The sequence below is a fragment of the Phoca vitulina genome, unplaced genomic scaffold (assembly GCF_004348235.1).
Source record: "Phoca vitulina isolate PV1807 unplaced genomic scaffold, GSC_HSeal_1.0 scaffold27, whole genome shotgun sequence".
In the NCBI taxonomy this organism is placed as follows: domain Eukaryota; kingdom Metazoa; phylum Chordata; class Mammalia; order Carnivora; family Phocidae; genus Phoca; species Phoca vitulina.
In genome coordinates, this window is record NW_022589730.1 from 14,517,928 (window position 1) to 14,541,525 (window position 23,598).

The 23,598-nt window shown below is 43.3% G+C and overlaps 1 protein-coding gene across 2 annotated transcripts in view; it reads right to left on the minus strand.

Annotated features, from left to right (window-relative positions):
- Nucleotides 1-21,952: 21,952 nt before the first annotated feature.
- CDH20 (cadherin 20) overlaps nt 21,953-23,598 on the minus strand; it is a 204,025-nt gene continuing 202,379 nt past the window's right edge. For both annotated transcript variants that reach the window (XM_032422751.1, XM_032422752.1), the window contains one exon: nt 21,953-23,534. In XM_032422751.1, coding sequence (XP_032278642.1) covers nt 23,029-23,534 — 506 coding nt within the window. In that variant the 3' untranslated portion in view covers nt 21,953-23,028. The remainder of the gene's footprint in view (nt 23,535-23,598) is intronic.

Below are 23,598 nucleotides of genomic sequence, written 5' to 3' on the forward strand. Positions count from 1 at the left end.
CCTTTGTTCTCCACATCAGTTAGTATCAATTTATTCAAGTTTACCCAAGTATATTAGTCACTAGGGCTGATGTAACACAGCGTCACAGGCTGGGCGGTTTGAACAACTGAAGTAATTTCTTCACAGTCCTGGGGCCATAATTCTAAGATTGAGATGTTGGAGGGTTGGTGTCTTTTGAGACTTCTCCCTGTGGCTTGTAGATGGTGGTCTTCTCCCTGTGTCTTCCCGTGCTCTTCTCTCTGTGTGTCTGAGTCCTATTCTTTTCTTCTTATAAGGACACCGGTCATATTGGATTAGGGCCCATCCCAGTGACCTTTTTTTACTTAATTACCACTTTAAAGTCTTCATCTCCAGTCAAATCTGAGATGCTAGGGGTTAGGACTTCAACATATGAATTTTGGAAGGACACAATCCAGCCTGTAATACCAGGAGTGTAGACTTCTGGATTGTTGCAATCATGAAAATGCAAATCATGTGGGGTTTGGGGGATGGATTGGATATATATTTCAGAATTATTTCTGTCTTCAACTCACATCTTTCATCACCTCCTGCAAAGGCAGGGCATGGGCTGAGCAGAGCATTGAGCTCATAGGGCACTGTCAGGAGGCAGGCATTAGGGGCCAGCCTACTAAGCAAGAGATGATGGGAAAAGTCTGGCTCAATCAGCTTTTGTATAAGGTACTGACCCAGATGAGTAGTGAGTAGTGGAGCATCAAGTCAAGTACGTTCTCCACTCACCTTTCCTTCCTGTACACATTCATTATAGCCTCTTCCTCTATTGGACTGTAGAAATGTCCATCACAGCCCCACACATTCATTGAACATGTGGAACATTAATAGAATAGGACATTAATTGAACATTTATGTCTTGGAAAATGTAAACTTTGGGAAACATCCATAGTGTGTAATTTTGTAAAGTTCAAATTTTGTAGGTTCACAGAGAACCCAGCCAAAAACGCCAACCATTTTATTATAAAAATAAATCAATTTTATGTAAAAGGACAGTAAATGGGTCAGGCCTCAGTGTTTGCTCTGTGACCCTGGAAACAATGCTATAAAGCAGATTATTGCAGAAGGCAGGGTCAATCTTAAATGACTTGGAGGTTACATTCTTGTTCCAAAGAAACTATGGACCAGACTAAGAATATATAATACATGTAAAGCCACAACATCTATAAACCTTTACTATAATCATATAAGTGGTAAAATTATACTAGAGGTCATAAAATAGACATAAATGTACTCCATATATTGATTATAAAATAGGCACAAATGTGTTACAGAATATATGTATGTTTTATTAAAAGTTTAACTTTACCATATCATAAATTTGACTCACTTCTAATATGCCAACTGTACTAAACATATAATTAACATTAAATTTGTTTGGCTTAAAATCTGAGGTGACTTCGAGTTGTGCTTTGAATCACCTATTTCTCAAAATCTCTCAATAACACTGTTCAAGGCAGGTGGGACTGTCATTTTTTTTTTCCCCACAGAGGTATCTCTTTGCAGTTCACCGAGGAGGTATTATTCCCAGGGTTACTCTCCAAGTTGGACTCTTTTCATGGGAGCATCTTTATATATTTAAAGAGGTCTCTGTGTGAATTTTGATTTTGAGATCAGCTGTCCGTTGAGTCCATTCCTCTTGTCCCTCTTTGTTGCCTCTCTGTCTGACTTCCAACATCAAGTGTCATCCAAGTGTTATTCTTTTTTGAATGCCCCAAACCATACCCACTTCCTATTTCTGGAACCTCCTTTCAATATGTGTCTCATGGGATGGGGGATGGGGTGCAGGGGGTCCTTCTCCCACCACAGAGCCTGAGGTTGGGAGAGCTCCCTTCCTGCCCTTTGACAGCCAGGCTGAGGGACAGGACTCAGCCTTGGGGGCTTGGTCCCACTCTGCTTAACTGCTGGACATGGAAAGAGGCAGATCCTCTTTTCCCTTAGAATCTCACAGCTGGCATAGAGTATCTGCTTACTCACATCCTTTGTAGAATGAATGGATTCTTCCTTCCGGGGTCTACAACCAGGAGATCAATTTCCTTAGTTATCAAATCTGGAGAGGTTTTAGAATAGTGAGGTCTAAGCAAGGAGTTCACAGATTTGAAATCCAGGGACACTTCCGTGGATTCATTAGGTTGTTTCAGAGTTGGGTCTTGGGCTCTGTCACACTTGCAAAATTCATCAGAGTTGGAATTATATAAAACAGGATACATTTATTAATTTACACGGTGCCATTACTGTGGCTGCCTGCAAATGGCATTCTCTTCTTGGGTATTTCCCAGGTAGCTAAATTCAGATCAGAACACCGCTGGGTGAATATATAATTAGACTCCAAAGGAGCTGTATGTCCCTAAGGGACATTTCTAACAAGCTATGGTAGCTTAACAGAAATACCTTTTTTCTCTCTGGGGAGAAAGAATATTTCTGCTCAGCAGTTGTCTGAGAGAAGATAGTGTAGCAGCTGAAGCTTGATCTGGGGGCTTAGAGTTTTTGTGTTGTATGTGTTTAATTTTTTCCATGCCCTGTCCTCCCTGAATTTAGAAAGCCTATGCTGCTCACAGAAGTATCAAATAATGGTTATTTTTATCTTGGTATGAATTCAAATCTATACATTATCTTTCTAAGGCATTTTACATTCTGAAGCTCACCTAAAAATATGGACCCCAAAGTGTTGCTTCCTATAGAAGGAAACCCAAGGGTCGGTGAGCATGGGAGTGGGGGAGGGAGTGTATTTTGGTTAGAGGGCAATTTTTAAGTGTCACCTCATATGAGCACACCCCTACCCTGTCTCTAAATAAGATGCTGTTTCTGCTTTAAAGATCCAGGACTGTCTGCGTGGAGTTACATAACTGTTGGGTGGGTTTTCTGGAAGAAACTCTGACATTGTTCCTCAGCTCTGTTTTTCTAACCTCAACGAGGACAGTCACTCATCTTTGCCTCTTGATTCTTCAAATTCTTAAGTACATTTCCACGCCAGGGCTCTTTCCTCTCCCTAGAAAACTCTTCTGCCAAGTACCCATACGGTTCTCTCACTTCCTTCAAATCTGTGCTCAGCATCTCCTCAGAGAGAATTTCCCTCACCATCCATCTAAAATGGTGGCCCATCACTCTATCTCCTTATCGTGCTTTCCTTTATTCATAGCATTTATTACGACTTGCCAGTACAGTATACATTTAGTGATTTATTATCTATCTCTCTTGTGTGTTAGCTTCTCAAGGGCAGGGGCTTTTTGTTTACCTCTGACTCTTAGCCTGGCACAAAGTAAGTTCTCAGTAAACATTTGCTAAACAAGTGGATGAATTAATGAATGTATTAATCCCAGGTTCGGAGGTTATTTCTCCTGCATTATTTTGTCAGCTGGGCCTGTTCTTTCTTTGTTATTCCCTTCCTCCTTCCTTCCTCCCTCTTTTTTTTTTTTTTTAAGATTTATTTATTTATTTATTTGACAGAGAGAGAGACAGCGAGAGAGGGAACACAAGCAGGGGGAGTGGGAGAGGGAGAAGCAGGCTTCCCGTGGAGCAGGGAGCCCCTTGTGGGGCTCGATCCCAGGACCCTGGGATCATGACCTGAGCCTAAGGCAGGGCTTAACGACTGAGCCACCCAGGCAACCCTTTCCTCCTTCCTTCTTATTTTTCTTCTTAAAGTAAGCTTTTACTGGGTTATGAAACCCTCTAGTGGAAAAGGTTCCTTCTAGACTGATTTTCTGCAGGCCAATGGTGTTCTCCATGAATTCTCACTGTCTTCTTTCCCAGATAGTAGTCTTTTCTGCTAGTGCATTCTCCATATTTTAGGACCTGCAGCTCTCAGTTTATTGATTACACCATCACTCTTCCCATCTGGCTTGAAGGATAACAATAGTGAATGGACTGAGGACTGAGCTCATGGAGACAGCAGTCAGGCTTTAGTCTCTTGCAGCCCCAGTGTCGGTCACACCGAAGGCATTTAGTAAATATCTGTTGAATGAGTGCATATGAATGAACAATAGGACACTGAATTAGAAGGCATCTAGAGAAGGCACTTTAAGGGTAGAATGCATGGAAAAGCCAAATGCCTAGCAAACTAGTTTTTAAAATGTTATAGATAAGATTAATTTTCTTTCCTTAATACAACATCCTTTTTCTACTGCCCTTACTTAGACAGAAAGGGAAATGAGAATAAATGTACCAAATCATTGTTTCATATCTGATCATTAATTATCATTTATCCAAAATACAAGTGTGGTAATTTAGTTTCAGGATTACTGTCATGATAGCAAATCAGGAAATGTATATATAATAATAACTTCACTTTCTCCCCAAGTTTATTAATTTTAAAATAGCTGCTGTACATTTATATGTTAATTTTTTTTTTTTTTAAGATACCCAGTGGAACATTAACTCTCTCTCACCCTGTGTTCTGGTTCCTGAGTTACAATCCCTAGATAGAACCACTCTTCCCAGTTTCTTATGTAGTCTCTCACTTGATCTTGACACAAACATATTTAGCTTTTTTTAAAAGAAAATATAAATGGTAGCATACAATACTCATAGTTCTTCACCTTTATATTTTTATTTAACATAGAGTTTTGAGATTATTCCATTTTACTGCATGGAGAGCTGCCTCCTTTTTTTTTATCCTATTGTCTGCATCCATGATAATTTAATCATTTCTCCACTGATAGGTATGTTTCCAATTATTGCAATTACAAATAACATCATTTTATACATGGGCACATATAACTGTTGGATAAAGTTCTAAAAGGGGAATGTTTGGGGTGAATGGTGAATACATTTGCAGTTTTGACAGATAATGCCAAATTGTCTTTCTTGAAAGTTGAACTGTTTCTACTCTTACCTGTAATCCTGGTCTTCAGTGATAAGTCTCATTATTGGTATGAGTGTTGCTATTTGTTTATATCTCCAACAGTGTGTTTTTAAACTTTTTGATAACTTTACCAGTCTTTTAGGTGAGAAAACACCCTCACTGCCATTTTAATTTGCATTTCCCTCTCTCTGAGGGAGACTGAACATGTCCCCAAAGGTTTAAGATTCATTTGTATTGGGGCGCCTGGGTGGTTCAGTTGGTTAAGCAGCCGACTCCTGATTTTGGCCCAGGTCATGGTCTCAGAGTCCTGGGATCAAGCCCTGCATCAGGCTCTGCGCTCAACAGGGAGTCTGCTTGAGGATTCTCCCTCTCCCTCTCCCTCTGCCCTTCCCCCTGCTTTCTCTCTCTCTCTTTAAAATAAATAAATAATTTTTTTTAAAAAAAGATTCATTTGTATTTCTTTTGCTGGGAACTGTTTGCCTTTATCCTTTCCCCATTTCCTTATTAGGTTCTTTTTCTAGTCAGTGTTCATTTGTTAGAGCTTTTTATATATTAAAATAGCTAGTGGAAGTTATTATTGCTGATGGTAGTTGAAGGCCACTGGAAAAAATTGTGTCAAATGAAATGTTAAGCACTTAAAATTCAATGTCATGTTGCTGTTTCTAAAAATGAAGATGGATTTAGAAAGATAGTTACAATAATATTTAGATTCTCCAAACAGTAATTGGCAATTACGCTTAGTGCCAGGGCCTATATGGGCCATTCACACATATTCAAAGTTGGAGGAGATCTTAGATGATCTAGTTCTATTCTTCCAGCTTATAAGTAGGAGACTAAGGGCAAGAAAAATTGGTCCTCTGGCTGCAACTAACAGGAAGGCAGGCTCAGACTGGCTTGCACAATTAAAAAGAAAAAAAAATGTATCGACACACTTAAAATCAAGTCCAGAGTCAGTGCAGGTTTGGGGCCTGGCTGATCCATGAGCAGTATTAGGGACTCAGGTTCTTTCCCACCAAAGGGTGGTTGCCAATATCAATCCAGGGCTATCGATTGCTCGTTCTCCTCCAACAGCCGAGAGAGAATGAAGTTTCTGTAAAGCCTCTCAGAAGCATGAGGACAAATCTTACTGGACGTCGACAACAAACCTCTTCTTACAGCTCATTGGCCCTGACCAAAGTCGCAGAATCCCTTCTGAGCCAGTCATTGCAAGAGGGACATCTCCCCCTCAAACCAGTCAGGACTACCCCTGAAACTGGGGGTCAGGTCAGCCTCTAGTGAAGTGGGTGGGCTGATGGAGAGGGGCTGGGTACCCAAATAAAACCAGAAGTCCCTGCTGTGTGTAATATCATGTAAAATAGCATTACTAAATGTCTTCATTGTTTTAATTTAGATGGCATGAAAAATAAAATAGATTCACTTGAAATCTGTATCAGTCGGGGTTCTCCAGAGAAACAGAACCAATAGTATATACAAACATACACCCCCTCTGCCCCACACACAAAGAATTATTTTTAAAAATTGGCTCTATTATGGGGCCGGGCAAGTCTGAAATCTATAGGGCAGACCAGCATGCGGGAGACACAGTTTTAGTCTGAAAGCTAATCAGCTTTATTAAACCATACAAGAATTGGGCAGCATCCCATCTAGCAAGAAGAGGGAGGAGCTCCGGAGATGATATAGTCTTGAAGCAGAATTCCTCAAGTTTGTTCTTAAGACCTTCTTCTGATTGGAGGAGCCCACCCACATTACCAAGAGTAATCCCCTTTACTCAAAGTCAACTGATTGTACATCTTAATTACATCTACAAAATACCTTCACAGCAGCATCTAGACTAGTGTTTGCCCAAGCAACTGGGTACCATAGCCACATAAAACGGACACATAAAATTAACCATCACATAATCTTTATTCTTCAATCTTACTTTCCTTAATGTTTCTAGTTTCAGATCTCCTTGGAGTGGGCGATGTTGGTGTGATTTCAGAAACACAAACCTATGGAGAGTATGACCACTATAGAAACCACATGAATCATTGTTTTTCCTACTAGCCCATAACATCCAGAGAGATGTCTCCAGAAATAGATGGACTTGGCCCAATTTTACACTGTTCCACTTACACTCTAATTCACATTTAATCCACAGCTTTCTGCTGTGAGGAGGGAACTGGAGAGACTTTCTTTGGTGTCCACAGGAACACCAAGGCAATCCAGGACCCAGCAAGTGTGCCACACATTGGGACCCAGGCTCAGCAAATAAAGGGGGAAAGTTAGGGTTTAACAATGGGCTCTACCTGAGTCAGCCTCTGGCTGATAAACCACTTATTCGATGATGATGATCCACTAGCCTGACAGCACCTATCAATATATACAGTATGTTTGAGGCATGTGTCTTGACCAATATTCTGGAGCAAGTTATGGGATTTTAGCTCAGGCATCTCTCAGACTATTTTAGATCTATTTTAGATGTTAGTATGTAATTATTAGATTGTTTTAAAACTTTTTCATAAGCTAACATTTTTCTTTCCTTTATGAGAAGGGATAATTTTAGTGTGCTGGTCATTTTTGTTTTTACATGCTGTGACAGCCCTTGTTCATCTCAAAGTTTAGGAAAGTTTAGGCTGTTTTTACCACAGAAGTCACTCCATTCCAGCGGCTAACCCGAAATCATGGAATTACTTACTCTTTGGAGGTAAAACCATGCAAAACAGACCTTTAATTATTCTAAGGGGAAGTCTGGTTGTTTGTTTGTTTTTTAGATTGATTTATTTATTTGAGAGAGAGAGGGAGGGAGCGGGGCGGCGGGAGGGGCAGAGGGGGAGGGAGAGAGTCAGACTCTGCGCTGAGCCCAAAGCGGGGAGCCAGGAGCCCGGAGCTCAGAGCCAACGTGGGGCTTGATTCCACGCCCCTGAGCCCTGAGATCATGACCAAGAGTTGGAGGCTCAACCGACTGAGCCACCCACGCGCCCCTTTAAGGGGGAGTTTTGAGTGAAAGACTCCTAATTGGTTGTCAGTGTTTCATCCTGCCTTATCTTAAAACCTTCTTTCTAGTTCCCTGGAGACAACACAGGGTGGTGGTGAGGGGGATGTTTACACAAGGGTGTGGCGAGAACAAAGGAATTTTGGGGAGCAGCCAAGTTAGTGCAATTTAGGAATTCTTGCCTGGTACTGAGCCAGCCCCATTAGTTTCCTTTCTTCCGGTATCTTAACAATTAATTGTCAAAACAAAAATGAAAGGTGACTGTTCTCCCTTTCTGGTCATGTCTCAGATTTGGAAGCCCCTTTCTTCTCCTGTAGGTCCCCTTAGCATCACACTGGATGTCCCTGGGAAGGGACAGTGTCCTGCTATGCCAATTGGTTACCCCCTTATTTTAAGCCTGGAACGGGGGAGACCTCTCTGCCAAGGCTAGAGAAACTATTTCCACCTCCTAGTGAATCTGTTTCTTTCCTATAGACAGTCTTCCAATAGGGCTCCCTGAGGGTTTTCTAGGGATTATTGTCCTTAGAGTGTACATTGCTTTTGAACATCTGTCCTGGCTCGTTTAAAACAGATAAAATGTTGGAAGCTGGGCATGCCTGTGACCCCGTCTTCCAGGCTCCCCAGCCGTTGGTGCAGGGCTTCTAGGCTGCAGGTGTTGGAGATGCAGCCCCTTGTCTGCCAAATATGAGCTGGGAGGCCGGCGGTGCTCGCTGCAAAGAAACCAGCAGAGGAGGAGAGGCGCCCTCCCGTGTCCAAAAATAAGACTGCCCACAGAGACAGGCGCGCCCAGGGTGCGCGGAGGAAATGTTCTCTCTGCAAATATGCTTGCCCACCGCTGTAAACAAGGCGAACCTGACCTTCAACTTCTGCCGCTTTACCACCCTGAGTTCATCTTTCCCAGAGGAAAGAATGATGGACCCTGAGAAAGAAAAAGAAGAGCTAAGGACTTTTTCTTCTGTGTTAGCTTTTGTGCACGGCTTCCTCTCCCCATTTCACCTTCTTCCAGCCTACTGGCTGAACCAAACCGCCTGTGCCTCTCCTCCCCACCTCCACCTTTTGACTTTCTTGTCCATTATACGTTTTATTTCATTTTGCCTCCCAGTGAAATAAGTGGTTCGTTTGTCTGCCTTCTCCACCAGACTGTATTTCCTAGAGGACGTGGGTCACATCCTGGTTACGCCCGTATCCCACCTCACATATTCCATACGGTATGTGCTGCAAATAGGTTCTTAGTACACTGACTGGCAAAAGGGAATTTCTTGATCATCTGGTAAGAGTTCTGTATAATGGCTGGTTGCAATTTAGGATTGTCATTGTAAGCCAGAAGCAGCAGGCTGATTTTAAATGTTGGTTCTAACAACTCCTTCAATTGACTTAGATTTTACAAAATGTCCTAGCTCACATGGTTTCATTAGAAACATGTGTTTTTTCTTTAAAACAGCTGAGTGAATTAGATGGGGTAGCTGTTACTCTCCTCATTGTTTAAATAAGGAAAGTGTTCAGAAAGTGCGAGTGGCTTGCCCAAGGTTCTTCTTCTTGCCTTTTTGCCCAGACCTCTGACATTCTCATCGAGTCACCTTTTGGGATTCATGCTATCTGGGTAAGTAAATGACCTCTGCATACTTGCCCAGGGCCTTCAGTGAGTTGGGGTAGTTGGGCACCCATCAATTCGGGTCCTGTCCCCAGCTGGCTGCATATGACATCTGGCAAGTCATTAACCTGTACCTACATCTCAGTTCCTTCATCCTGAAAATAAAGATGACAATAGATGCCGGCTGCCTCGAATGGTGTGAAGATTAATGAGATGATGCGGGGAAGCGCCCTGAGCTCCTGGGATGAAAGGCTTAGTAGAAGCACAAAGTCTAATTATAACTTTTAACAGTTTCAAAGGAGCCTCTGGGAAGGCTAGTTCTTGCTTCTAAATCTGGACAGGATGCCCGTCTGGGATGCATGGTTTTCTCTCTACGGCAGTCTGGGCCGTCTCCTGCTTCTGCTGGTCTTGACAGCTCTGCTCCGAGGGTAGTACTCAGTGGACCCTCAGATCTCATTAACAATAGAAGTTAGAGACCCTGCAAAGGCACCGCCCCCATCTTCCAGGCTCACAGGGAAGGAGCCGGGGCAACCTCTTTGGGCAGGCTTCAGAAGGGGATCTCTTCATTTTTGGGAATCTGGGCACAGTCCCTAATCTAAGGACAGGAATGTCACATAGACCAACAAGAACATAAGAAATCTGCCGGGACCCTCCTGGAAAGAGAATCTGACCTAGCCCTGTCCTCAGCTTCCTGCCTTTGAACACAGTGTGAGATTTGCTCCTTGGAGCTTCTGTTGCCATCTTGTGACCTGCAAATTGCAGCAATGTTGGCCCTGACACTCAGTCACCAAGGTGACACGGAGTTCTTGTTCGTGAGGGAAAGAAATTTTTGCTTAGGCCGCCATTAATATGCTTTTCTGTTACTTAGAGACAGATACTCTTAACAGATCCGTTGCCATGTCCACCATAGTGGGGATCAGGTCCAGGGTGTAGCTGTAGATCTCTGACCTGGAACGTTACTGTAGAAGTCTTGGAACACTGGATTTTACACAGAAAAGCTCCGGCTTTGCTCATTTCTACCTTACTTTGACTTCTTTCTGGCCACTTCCCCTGCTACTTGTCAATCTGTCCTGAATATAGGAATAAAATCAGGGCTAGCTCCAGCTTCCAAACAACAAAGAAGTGAGCTTTGTCTTTGTTCTCCTTATTGATTTATTTAGAGCGAGCAGGGGTGGGGCAGGGGGGAGAGAGGCAGAGGGAGAGAGAGAATCTTAAGCAGGCTCTATGCCCAGTGTGGGGCCGGATGCAGGGCTGGATCTCATGACCCTGAGATCATGACCTGAGCCGAAATCAAGAGTTGGACGCTTAAGGGACTGCACCACCCAGGTGCCCCTGCTCTCCCCATTTCTCAGCTTTCTCAGCCAGATATCCAGGGCCTTCAATGTCCCTGGCTCTCTACTCTGCTTCTTACCCCCACCACTGTGTCTCCTGGGCCCGGCACCCCCTCCCTCATGCAAACTCTCCTCTCTCACGTCCTCCTTCTTCAGAGCCATAACTGGTGTTGGTTTAATGTGTCACCTTCACGGGTGGCACTGGCATTTTCACATAGTGGAGAAAATTCTGGGCACAGTTATGAAGGAGCCCGCTAGGATTTGGCACCTTCCCACTGCCCTTTTCTGTTCTCTTCCGTCCTCTAGTCATACACATTTTCAAGGATCAGTGTCTTCTTGCTGTTCAACAGGGTACCATTCTTAATTCTAAAGGACTCAGTTGTCTTATTTCTGAAATGGGGTAACAATGTTTTGTCTGATCAGAGATCATGGATTCTATCATGTGCTCTCTGGATCCTCTCTGGCTCTGTATTCTGTGCCTACTCCGGCACCATCAGAGCCTTTTTTCCCCTGGCTTTACAGAAATTATCGTCACCTCAGTGCCCTGAGCAATGCTACAATGCAAAAAGATGTCTTCATAAAGATGGTTTAGCTCTCTCATGTTTCTTGCCTTTTCAGAGGGGATCTGGGCGCAGAGGGGAACACTAAGAAGTTTGAGATCCTTTCTGGAACCCAGAGTAGACAGTTAGCTACTCCACCTTTGTGACCAGTCTGGTCCTGAGATGGGTACAGGAACATCCACAGTCTAGCTTTCAGTTGATTTTCCCGTTTCAGATCTACTGTGGATCAGGGCACCAAGAATTTGCTAAGGCCTTTAACATTTAATGACTAGCAGTGGAAAGGAAATAAGAAGATGAACTGCTTGTCATAGAACTTTGAAAGCAAATATAGATTTCCCAGCCACCTCTGGGGAAGGGGGCCATTTTCCTGAGACCTGGAGGAAGCCAGCAGATACCTGGAGATACTTAAGGGAATGATAAAGCAGCTGAGCTAATTAAAACATCATCCAAATGCCACAAATTGGGAAGATTAATGGTGAAAGGGAGGCTTTAAGGACCATTTGTTTGCCTGTAAGGGATATGGTTTCAAATGATAAAGTTGACTGGAGATTCTCCCAGTCATTAAGTGGCTTGGGGGAAGATCTTCAATTGGCTTTCTCTGTGTGTGAGACAGAAATCTGTGTGTTGGTGGCATTTTAATACGGCGAAACTCAGTCCTCACGAGATTGAAATGTGCTGGGTCTTAAGGTAATTAGGATTCCTTCCCAGCCAGAATGAGAAAATTGGCTTTGCCTTATGCTTGGAAAGAAAGTTGAGTGTATATGGAAGCCAGCAGATATCTTACCTGTGAGCCAACTCATTAAGACAAATAACAAATGAATAAAGAGAAATTCTGTTGAGGAATGAGGTATGTGTACACAATCATTGATGACATGGCTATATAAACACGGAATCCCATTTTTTCAGATTAACTTTTACTTTTGCCTCTTAAATCTTAGGTTTCTTGTTCTGCCCTCAGTGATTAATGATGGTTTGTTACTTCAAGCACCCAAGCCTGGCTCTGGTGATCGGCTGTTCCTTTGCTTGACTTGATAAAATCATTGATGAAAATGACATTAATGGACCATGGAATAGTTGGCACTATGTATGGATGGACTGATTTAGATTGGCTACCAAAGTGACCCAGTTTATTGTTTGGTAATTGGCCATGAAGTGAGCCAGCACTAACAGACAGTAATTCAGTTGTCCTAAATCACTGTTTAGTATGAGATGAGAGGTACAATAAGGAGTAATATCCAATATTCGTTCTGTAATTTTCTAAACAAATATTTTGGAGAGCCAGGTGCTGTGCTAGGTTCTGGGAAGGTCTTGGAGGAGGGAGTAAAGGATGAACAAGACATTGCATGGTAGGGTTTATTTGGTGAAAGAAGGGTTTAGCCCTCATGCCCTCTTTTACTTCACTCAGGAAGCGGCCTGGAAAGCATCAAGGTTTAAAACACAGGTATGTGCAGGACCACTGTGTAAAGACTCATCATAAAAATGCCAAGCAGACTGAGGAATGGTAGAAAGTACAGCTAAGGTCACTGTATTCATTTTCTAGGGCTGCCGTGACCAAGTGCCTATTACTGGGTGGCAGAGAACATCAGGAATTTATTCTTTCACAGTTCTGGAGGCCGGAAGTCCAAAATCAAGGTATTGGCAGGATTGGTTCCTTCTTGGGGGTTCGAAGGGAGTATCTGTTCTCTTTTAGCATCTGGTGGTTGCTAGCAATCCTCGGCATCCCTTGGCTTACAGCTGCATTGTCACATGGCTACATTGCCTCTGAGCCTGTCCATCTCTGGGTGCAGTGCTATTTTATGCCTTTAATCGTGAAAATGTGTACTGTATTGCTAATTTGAGGAGAAATGGAAGAAGGTGAATTGGTCAATGAAATTCGTTCTTGTAGAAAAAAAAACAACAACAGGGAACATGCATTGCCTTCTTGATGAGGCCTCAGATGTCATCATTCTCGTTGTAGCAGGTATACCAGTTGGTTAGTTTCTCTTCTTAAGAGAAGTTAACAATTTTTGTTGTTGTGTTAGTCAGGATAGGCAAACTTATACTTCGCTGATAAGTAACTCCAAAATCTCAGTGGCTTAATACCACAAAAGCTGATGTCTCTGTCTTGGGACAGCTCTCATTTCTATCTCTGGCTACAAGCCAGCAGGAGGACCCTACTTAACACAGCCACTCAAGGACCTAAGCTGACAGAGGCTCCATCTTGGCATAGACTTTAAAAATCACTATAGCAAGGACAGGGAATGTGGCAAATCCTACACTGGCTATCAGGACTCCTGCTCCTATTTCATTTGCTCAGTGCAGTCCCATGGCCAGGTCTAACTCTGAAAGGTAGAGAAGTGCAGACCCTACGGTGTGCCTGCAAGGAGGAGAACGGGAATATATGTGAACCGCCCTAATTTCTCCCACATCGAGGTGCTGCAGCTTTCTTTCTTCAGCTCTGCGGTTACTATACATTGACATCAGGGGCCACTTGGAGAATATACTCCCCCTCCGCGGTGTGGAACTTGGACCAAGGAACTGAGTATGCTGCTGAGCAAACTCTTAGGACACAACGGGGGTAATAATGCCATTTGTAAGCAAAGACTTAAAAACAGAAGGACAAAGGATATATAGTCATCCCTTGAATAGTCTTATGATTACTATTCAATAATTTAGGCTCCCAAGTGTGTTGGTTAATATAGAAGATATAAAAATAACCTATCTATTTAAGCTTGCTATTTATCTAGTTGATCCATTTATGCCTTATTAGAAAACTCGGCCAAGGAAGGTCAAGTAATACAATTAATATGACCCTCATTTAGATGGTCATGTTTCTCCTGTGTTGGTGTTTTTGAGCCTAGTCTATGTTTGGTTAATGGGAGCCTATAGGGACTTCTGTGGTGTGAGTTCCTATTTCTGCGACCTGAAATTTCTTTTTGTGTTTTTTTTTTTCTCTTCGAGATAAAATGGGAGAGTCCCATCATTTTCTTTTCCCTCATAAGAAGGTGTTTAGATATGAGGGCAATAGACCAATTAAGGTGTTGCTAAAGGATGATCCCTAATCAAGTTCTTTTTTAATCGAGCCTCAAGTTTACCAGTGAACTCTAACAGTGAGGAAGGCATGGAAATGAAATGAGGAGAAACAAGCACTCCACTTCCATTTCAAGAAAAAAACTTTGTCCCCTGCCCCCAAAGAAAAGGATTATACTAGAGCCATTTCCACTTGTGCTGTTGTATGTCTGCAACAAATAACAGCTTTGAATAATGAACAGTCTCCACAGTAGGAGACTGCTACAGAGAGGCTCTCAATAATGGTATACTTAATAATTAGAAATATGAGCAGGACTTGACCTTCCAGGTTGGATGTATTATTATTCACTTTACCTGTTCACTGTCACAGTGGGTGCTGTCACAGAGACTGTGACTAAAAATCCCGATGAAGACTTCTCTGCCAAGTCCCATAAATAATCTGTTTGCCCAATGTGCCTGAGGTGTACATGGCATATGCTTAGATCCATGTGGGAGTCTGGATGGGGTAAGTGGCTTTGAGTTTACAGAGAATTTGTACCCAGTTTGTAGGTACGGGACACACGGTAAATATGGCTGCCTGCCAGTGTCCTCCGGAAATAGCTTCCTGCTCCTTTGACAGGAGATTAACCTGGGTTATATAAGGTCCCTGATAATGAAGTCCTATCCAATGACATCTATTTTTAAAAAATTCTTACATCTGTAGTGAAATCATGGTTTGGGGAAAGAACACAAGACTGGAACTTGGAAAGCATGATTACTCAGTATTTCTCAGATGACTCATGTCAGCTGTCCTCACCTGGCTTTGCTGCCCACTGTGAAGGCCAGCCTTCAATCCTCCAGGCATAAGGTGTACAAGGGATATCAATAACCCATGGTAAAGAATGTGTGCAGAGCTTACTATGTGTTCTAATTCCCAGAGGAACCAACGGCATCAGCGTGCAAGGTGAGCGTGTCATACAAGGCTTTATCTCCTTTTCTGATTTGAGGTCTGTACTTTACTTATATTTCAATGTGTGGGAAATACTTTGTGTGAAAGCACCAGACACAGTACCTGCGTTCCTGTCGGGGCTCAATAGTTGGCCATTTCCTTCTCCCTTCTTTTTCTGAAACTCTGCAGCTCAGTGGCTGGGATGTCAGTCAGCCTGGAGCATGCTCATGAGGACCTGTGTCCCCTCTTGGCTGTAAGTAATATTCATCCTCAGGGAATGTCCCTCCTTTAAGAATCTCATCTTGCACTGACCATCAGATAGTCCAATGGTTGAAGTCCTGAGAAGTCATTGGCAAACATGAACATTTGAGGTTGATGAGGCTAATCCTGGGGGTAAATATCAGGCCTGAGAGTCAGGGCCCCTCAATAGGCTCGTGAAGAATAGCAGTTAGGATGACTGACTGTCACTACATATGGGCCTGGCAGGGAAACACAGAGGACTACATCAGCTTCCTGGGCCAGCCAGGGAATATCCAGTGGGAGGGACAGAAGGAAACCAGGCGGCCTGCTCTTTGAAGGTGAATTTTTTCCCTTTGCGGTGCGGCTCCTCACCTACAGAGTCAAGCCCAGGGGGAACTCATTGGTATGGCACCCATGCTCCACATGACAGCAGAGCGTAGGACACCACTCAGAACGTTGTCCTTTTACTGGGGAGCATGAGGACCAGTGGGCACTTAGTGCTGTTTTCAGCAAGCAACACGCCTCTCTCCATTCTCTGCAACCTCTCTGCACCGCCCACGTCAGTGGGGTCATATGAATGGAAGTTTCTCTTCTCAGCCATCTGGTGATTCATTCTTCCCTACCCCCTGCCTGGAGCTGGGAGAGCTGTTCACAGGCTGCCAAGTCAGCTGAAGAGGGCGACTGCCGCCCGCGGCCTGCCAGACAACGGGCCTCCTCAGAGGCCTTCTCCGTTCCCTCAGAACATGTGCAGTGGCTGGGTCGAAATAAAAAAAATCCCACAAGGCAAACACACAAATTAGTTAGTTAATGAATATGTAAACTGGTGTGTGTATGTGTTGGGAGATCCAGCCAAAATGACAGGGGCACGTAAAGGATGCATGCTTAGTTATTTTTTATGTTAAAATAGATCTTTCAAAATGTACTGAATAAGGCTTGTATTGGTTTTCCAGGGAAGCCATAACTAATTACAAACTGGGTTGTTTACAACGATGGGAGTTTATTCTCTCATAGTTCTGGAGGCTGGAAGTGTGAAATCCAGGTGTGGGCAGGGTTGGTTCCTTCTGCAGGCTCGGACGGGGAATTTGTCCCATGCTTCTGTCTTAGTTTTTGGTGGTTGCCAGCAATCCTTCTTGAAGCATCACTCCAACCTCTGCCTCAGTGGTGCTCCCCTCCCCGTGTCTCTGTTCCTTTGTCCAACTTTCTCTTTTATAAGCACACCAGTCTTGGGACGAGGGCCCACCCTAATCCAGGATGACCTCATCTTAACTTGATTACATCTGTAAACAAAGACCCTATGTCCAAATAAGGTCAGATTCACAGGTACTGAGGGTTAGGGCTTGAACCTATCTTTTAGCAGACGCAGTTCAACTCACAACAAGGGTCAGAAGCAGAGCAATTAAAAAGAGAGAGCCTTTTAAAAATGGAGTTATAATAATTGGATAAATGGAGTTAGAACAATTGGATATCCATATGTGAAAAAAAGAAAAAAAAAAAGAGCCTCAATTCAAACCTGCTAATCTACAAAAATAAACTCAAAATGGATCTTAGACATTAAAACCTAAAACCATAAAACTCTAAAATAAAACATGGAAGAAAATCTTTCTGACCTTGGGTAGGCCAAGATTTCTTAGAGATGACACCCAAGCACAATCTATAAGAGAATAAATTGATGAATTGAGTTTTATTAAAATCAAAAACTCCTGCCCTTCAAAAGACATTGTTAAGAGAATGAAAAGCCACAGACTGGGAGAAGATCTTTGCAAAGCATGTACCTGGTAAAGGACTTATATCTAGAAAATATAAGGAAATCTCAAAACTCAACAATAATGGAACAAACAACTCAATCAAAAATGAGCAAGTACATCTGGATACTCCACTAAAGAGGATATATGGATAGCGAAAAAGTGCACGAAAAGATGTTCAACATTATGAGTCACTAGGGTATCAGAAACTAGAACCACAGTGAGATACTATAATACTCCTATTGTAATGACTAAAATGACAAAAACTGACCATGCCAAGGGGCGGTGAGCATGTGGAGGAAATAGGAACTCTTACACTGCTCTTGGGAACGTAAAATGATAAAAAGACTGGAAAACAGTTTGGCAGTTAAACATCACAAAACGTATACCCTCATGATTCCAGCCATTCCATTTCTATGTATTTATCTATGAGAAGAAAAAATATTTATCTGTACAAAGACTCGTAAGTAAATATTCACACAGCTTAACTTGTAATGGCCCAAAGCTGCAAACAATGCAAATGTGCATCAACACGTGACTTGCTATGGCTTGAATTGTGTCTCCCCCAAATTTGTATGTTGAAAGCCCTCATGCTTAATGTGACTATATTTGGAGTAAAGAGGTCATTAAGGTTAAATGAGGTCATAAGGGTGGGGCACTAATCTGATAGGGTTAGTGTCTATGAGAAGAGAGGCTGGAGAGCTCACTTGCTTTCTCCACCATGTGAGGACACAGTGAGAAAGCAGTCATCAGCAAACTAGAAAGAGGGTCCTCATCAGAACTTAACCATGCTGGCACCCTGATCTCGTACTTCCAGCTTCCAGAACTGTGAGAAAATTAATTTCTGTCGTTTAAGCCACCCAGTTTATGGTATTTATGGCAGCCCAAGGAGACTGATAGATGAACAAATAAACAGGTTGTAGTGTATCTATAAATAGAATACTGCTCAGCAACAAAAAGCAATGGACTACTGATATACACAGTGACCTGGATGAATCTCAAAAAATGCTGAGTGAAAGAATCCAGATCTCCCCCACGCCCACACAAAAAAGTACACACTGTATGATTTCATTTATATAAAACCCTAGAAAATGCAAACTAATCCATAGAAAGCACAACAGTGGTTGATTGGAGTTGCAGGGGAGAGGCAGGTGCAGGAAGGATGTATTATGAAAGGGTGTGAGAAAACCTTTGGGGGTGACAGATATATTCACTCTCTTGATTGTAGTCATGGCTTCATGGGTATATATGTATGTCAACAATTATTAAATTATATACCTTAAATATTTTTATTGTATGTTAATTATACCTCAATAAAAATATATGCTTGTTATATGTTGGATATTTTGCTAGCTGTTTTCATGGAATGTTCACTTACTTCTTAGAGTACTGTGTGGTAGGGATACGACTTAATTTCAAAGAAGAATAATATAACCATAGAACAAAAATGTAGTCTACAGAGAAGAGGAGGAATAGAAGAGAGAAAGGGAGTAGTGACTAGAACCAAAAATGATTGCTGGGATTCAGGGAGGAGGCAGGCGGAAAAAGGGGAAGGACAACGTGGCTGATCACTCTTTCCAACAGTGGGCATATTATTTCTTCTTGCAATGTAGCCCTGACACTCTTCCCGTTGAGAGGTGGAGTTCATGTTTCCTCATTTTCAACATGGGGAGGCTTGTCACTACCGTGGAAGTAACGTTATGTGACTTCTGGTCATAAAAGATGATTCAGTTTCTGCCTTTTCTTGGGACGTTCACTCCTGGCACTCAGCACTGTGATGTGGGGAAGCCCAAGGAGCCATGAGGAGGTCTTGTTGGCAGCCCTGTCAGGTCTGGATAGCCAGCACCAACCCCCAGACATATGGAGGAGGTTGATGAGTCACCCCCAGCCTTTGGTCACCCCAGCTAAGGTCCTGACATTGTGGAGCAGAGAGGAGTTGTCCTTGGTGGATCCTTCCTGAATTTCCACCTGCAGAGTCTGTGAGCATGATAAAGTCATTGTCTTTTTACACCACTTAGTTTGGAGTGTCTTTTTATGCAGCAATAGTCACGAAACAGGGATTCGGGAGGAAGGGGAAGACATGGAAATAATAAAAGAGAAGCTAGGATTCAGCCTTTCTGAAAAATTAGAAGAGATTCATAGGTAGTTTTAATGGCTTTTGAGAGTCGATACTCCCAAGAAGTGTTCCAAGGCTTTCTGGGATGGGAAGTAACCCCTGTCATCATTTGTACCAGAAAGGCAGCCGCAGTAGCAAAAGTACTGGGGTGGAAGAAACGCCCTCATCATCAGCCCTCTGACAATCCTTTCAAAACCAAAAGTGTAGCCAAACACATGGGGTAGGATTTGCAAGCTTCCTGTCTCAGGAATAAAGATTTTAGAAAAATTTTGTTTGGGGCTAATGTTATCGTTTATTTTTTTAAATTTTATTTATTTATTTATTTATTTATTTATTTATTTATTTATTTATTTATTTATATTTGTCAGAGAGAGAGAGAAAGAACTAGCACAAGCAGGGGGAGCGGCAGGCAGAGGGAGAAGTAGGCTCCCCGCTGAGCAAGGAGCCCGATGCGGGGCTCGATCCCAGGACCCTGGGATCATGACCTGAGCTGAAGGCAGACGCTTAACTGACGGAGCCACCCAGGCGTCCCATTTATGTTATAGTTAATTGCACATACTGTAAGTTAGTACTCACGGTTTTTGCAAACCACGAATCACAAGAGACAGGTATTTGTCATTAGTAGATCATTTTAAAAAGAAGATTCCTTGATGTAATTTTGTCCACTCCCAATATCAGAACCTTGACCCTTAGAATTAAACAAAAGCTTCCTAAATCCAGGCTCGTAGAGTGTATCCCATGTTAATGTAGTCCTACCACTATGAAGAATATATTATGAGTTCTGACATCAAGGTCCAGTTCTGCATCACTAGTGAACTAGTAACAAGCTGTAATCAATGTGCCTGCACTGATTTTGGCTTGTCTGAATTTTGATTCCAGGATTTACAGACTTTTTTGTGTGTGAACCATTCCATCTTTGTCTTTGCCATCTGCCATGTTGGGATAGTCTGTTTGTTTCAGAAAATTCATTGATCATTTTTATTTGCTTGTGTTCTTGTTCCAGAATGGTTTCAGACTGTCTTACTGATTCCTACCAATGCTCCTGTTTCCCCCCAACACGTAAGTTATAGGCTAGCTCCTTTACCTGTTAACAAAGCAATGGCTCAATAATTTTATAGCTCTCTTGCCTAACCTGATCACATTCTGCCTTCCATCTGGTGGTGATAATGTTTTCTTTTCAGAGGGACCAGCATTTCTGGTAAACTGTGGCAGTGGAAAGGAAATTTTAAAACTCATTTGGAGGAAGAGTCTCTTTCACCTTAGAGTGTGAGCTGAAATGGATCTCTTATTCTGTGCTTCTCTCACACTTCCTGTATCACACCATTAAACATCCTCCCAGGGACCAGAAGCTCCGGGAGATTGTTTAATCACTGCATGCCCAGTATGATGGGTACCACATTTGCAGGATGTGGGGCATGATAACCTCCTGTGGTTAGGATAACAGCTGTTCCCAGTCCTTAACACATGCAATACAAAGTGAAATAGTCACAAAATTATCCTCAGGGCTAGTGACAGAAAGGAAACATGTTATAGGGGTTAATTTGCTCACATTCAAATAACTGGTATGTTGTAGAGGCTGGTTTGGACTCAAGTTCATGCTTTCTTTCTTTGCTAAGTTTATTTATTTTTATATCACACCTTACCCTCATAGCAGATGTGCGAGAGCTGCCTTTCATGGGAAGAAAGGGTTAGTCTACTGAGGTTTGATGATAAGAATTGCTTGGCTGTTAGTGTACCATGTAATAGACCATAAAACACATCCTTCTGGCTCCTGGACCCTCTTCAGCCTTCTCACACACTTCTGCCAAACTGTCCTTTATACTGGGGGAAAAAAAATCACAGATTCTATGGATGGGACGGGCTCCAGTGCAAGTGGGCTGATAATCTAATCTTCCTGTGTTTGAGAGAGAGTGGCCCATACAACAGAGGTTCTCAAAGTCTGATTCCTGGACCAGTGGCATCAGCACCACCTAGAAACTTGTTAGAAATGCAAAATGCCCCAGATCAAATGAATTGGAAACTCCAGGGCGGTAGGGCCCAACAAGCTATTGTTTAACAGTGTTCTAGTGTTCTAGGAGAGTGTGACACCCATTAACATTTGAGAACCATTTTTATAAACAAGACCCACAGAAAACTATCTTGTTCACAATCAATTATGGGGCAAGGAAAGATGAATAAAACATGGTCCCAGCCTTCTGTGAACTCGCCCAGTGTCGGTGAGCTGTACAATTTCGTATGTATTTGTACACATGTTTGTATGTATTTGATTTGCCAATAGACAGAGATAAAAGTATAAAAGTAGCATAGTGGCCTGTCTTTTGGTGGCTATGTGGAAAACCCTCTCACAAAATGAAAAACATGGCACAATTCACCATTATATCATTGATACCATCAAACCATCCTTTACTCTTTTCAGAGATGGGGGGATGAAGACGGTTCATGAAAAGCTTAACAGCTGGAACCACAACATTCGTGTGTTCAGCGACTGGAAAAGAACGCACAGTGTCATACTTGTCTGCTGCCGCCTTTGCCTTATGAATCAGCTCCAGCCCCGGGAACCTGAGGCTAGGTCAAGATCACAAGGTCATCTTTGTGCTCCGCAATTAAACAAATGTGCAATAGACTTTCCCTTCTATTTAACTTTTATTAAAAGAAGTGCTAGGGTACTGAGATGCAGTACATCATATTTATTACCAAAATTATTAACAAATATACAAAACTTATACATGTAATTTTCTTACATCCATTTATTCTCTATAATACTGATTTTTGTTCAAGTAGGTTATCTACAGTATGTAAACATCCCTTGGATTGACCTCACACAGATTAGGAAAGCCCTCTAACCCATGCTTTTATCAGATACTTCTTTTTATTTGGCTTTCATTTGTAGCATCTAATCTTCACATTTGGCACATGGAAGAGACATCTACAGTGCAAAAGAGGCAGATTTTCTGGTTTCGTTCTGAACAATTTTGCAGGGGCACAGTTAAAGAGCCAAGAGAACAGAGCACTCTAACTTGATGGAGTTGGATTCGTTGTAACGCCAACAACTCTTGGTTCAGCCATTAAACTTGAGCACAAAGTCAATGCCTCTTCCTTCTCCCACCCCCACCCCCCAGTCATGCAAGGCCGATTCGCCTTAACCTTGTCTCAAAAGGGTTAAAAGAAATTCCATCCATCCCAGGACAAGTAGGTTAATTTCACAGAGTAACAATTTTTCAGTGTTCTTTTGTGTGGGTTGGTTGTGCGGTTTGATGAGCCAGCAAAACACTTAAATGGAGGAAAAAAAAAAAGGGAGGTAAAAAGAAAAAGGATACGAGAGTCAAACTTCCCTTCAGTTGCCACCCGTGTACGTAAGACCAGAAACTCTTCAGTGGTGGCAAAGTGACAAAGTGACAAAGGCCTTGGCGAATGGGAGAGAAAAGCCAAGCTCGCCATAACTTCACCTTGGACTCCAAGCCCTTGAATACAGTGTCACAGAAATTAAAAAAGAAAAAAGGAAAGAAAGGTAATTGGAGTGTCTGCCCCCCTCTTCCTGCGTTTCCTTTCGATTACCGAACTCAGTGTAACCAAGTAAAGCTGATCCAGAGAGAGCTCCCTTCGCCGCTCACCCCTTCTCACTCCCCAGCACAGTATTGCTCACGTGGTCGGCCGCACCGTGCGCGAGCCTGGCGAGCGTCCGCCGAGAACGTCTGCGTTTGGACGCGCGCCTGCCTCCAGGCTTCCGTCACCACAGGGGCGCCGGCCCCTCCGACGCCCCGTAGAGCTCCGCCAGCTTCCGGAAGCGGGGCCCCCAGTCCGTCAAGAAGTCGAAGCTCTGCTCCGAGTCCGACGTGGCCGACTGCAGGGAGCTCAGCGAGCCGGCCACGGAGCCGTCCCCCTCGAACATGTACGTCTGGAGGGAGTCGAAGGGCGGGGCCCACAGGTCCATGTCGGCCTCGTAGAGCTTGGCCAGCACGTAGCTGTGGACCGTGCTGTTCACGGCGCACGTCTGAGGCACGTAGCGGGAGAGGCTCTCGATCTCGGGCAGCATGTCCTGCCGCGTCTTGGGGGCGCCTCCCCCCTGCGCCTCCCGGGGGTTCCACATGGCCGCGATGTCGAAGGCCTCGGTGTCCTCCTCTCCGCCGCCCTCGTCATCGTAGCGGACGATGTTCTCGTGGATGTTCTCGTCGTCGTCGATGATGTACGGCTGTTTCCGGTGCCGCCGCATGGACAGAATGAGCAGCACTAGCACTGCGGGAGACAGAGGACAGGCTCTTTACCCAGGAGACCTGGCGGTGTGTGCCCTACCTGAAGT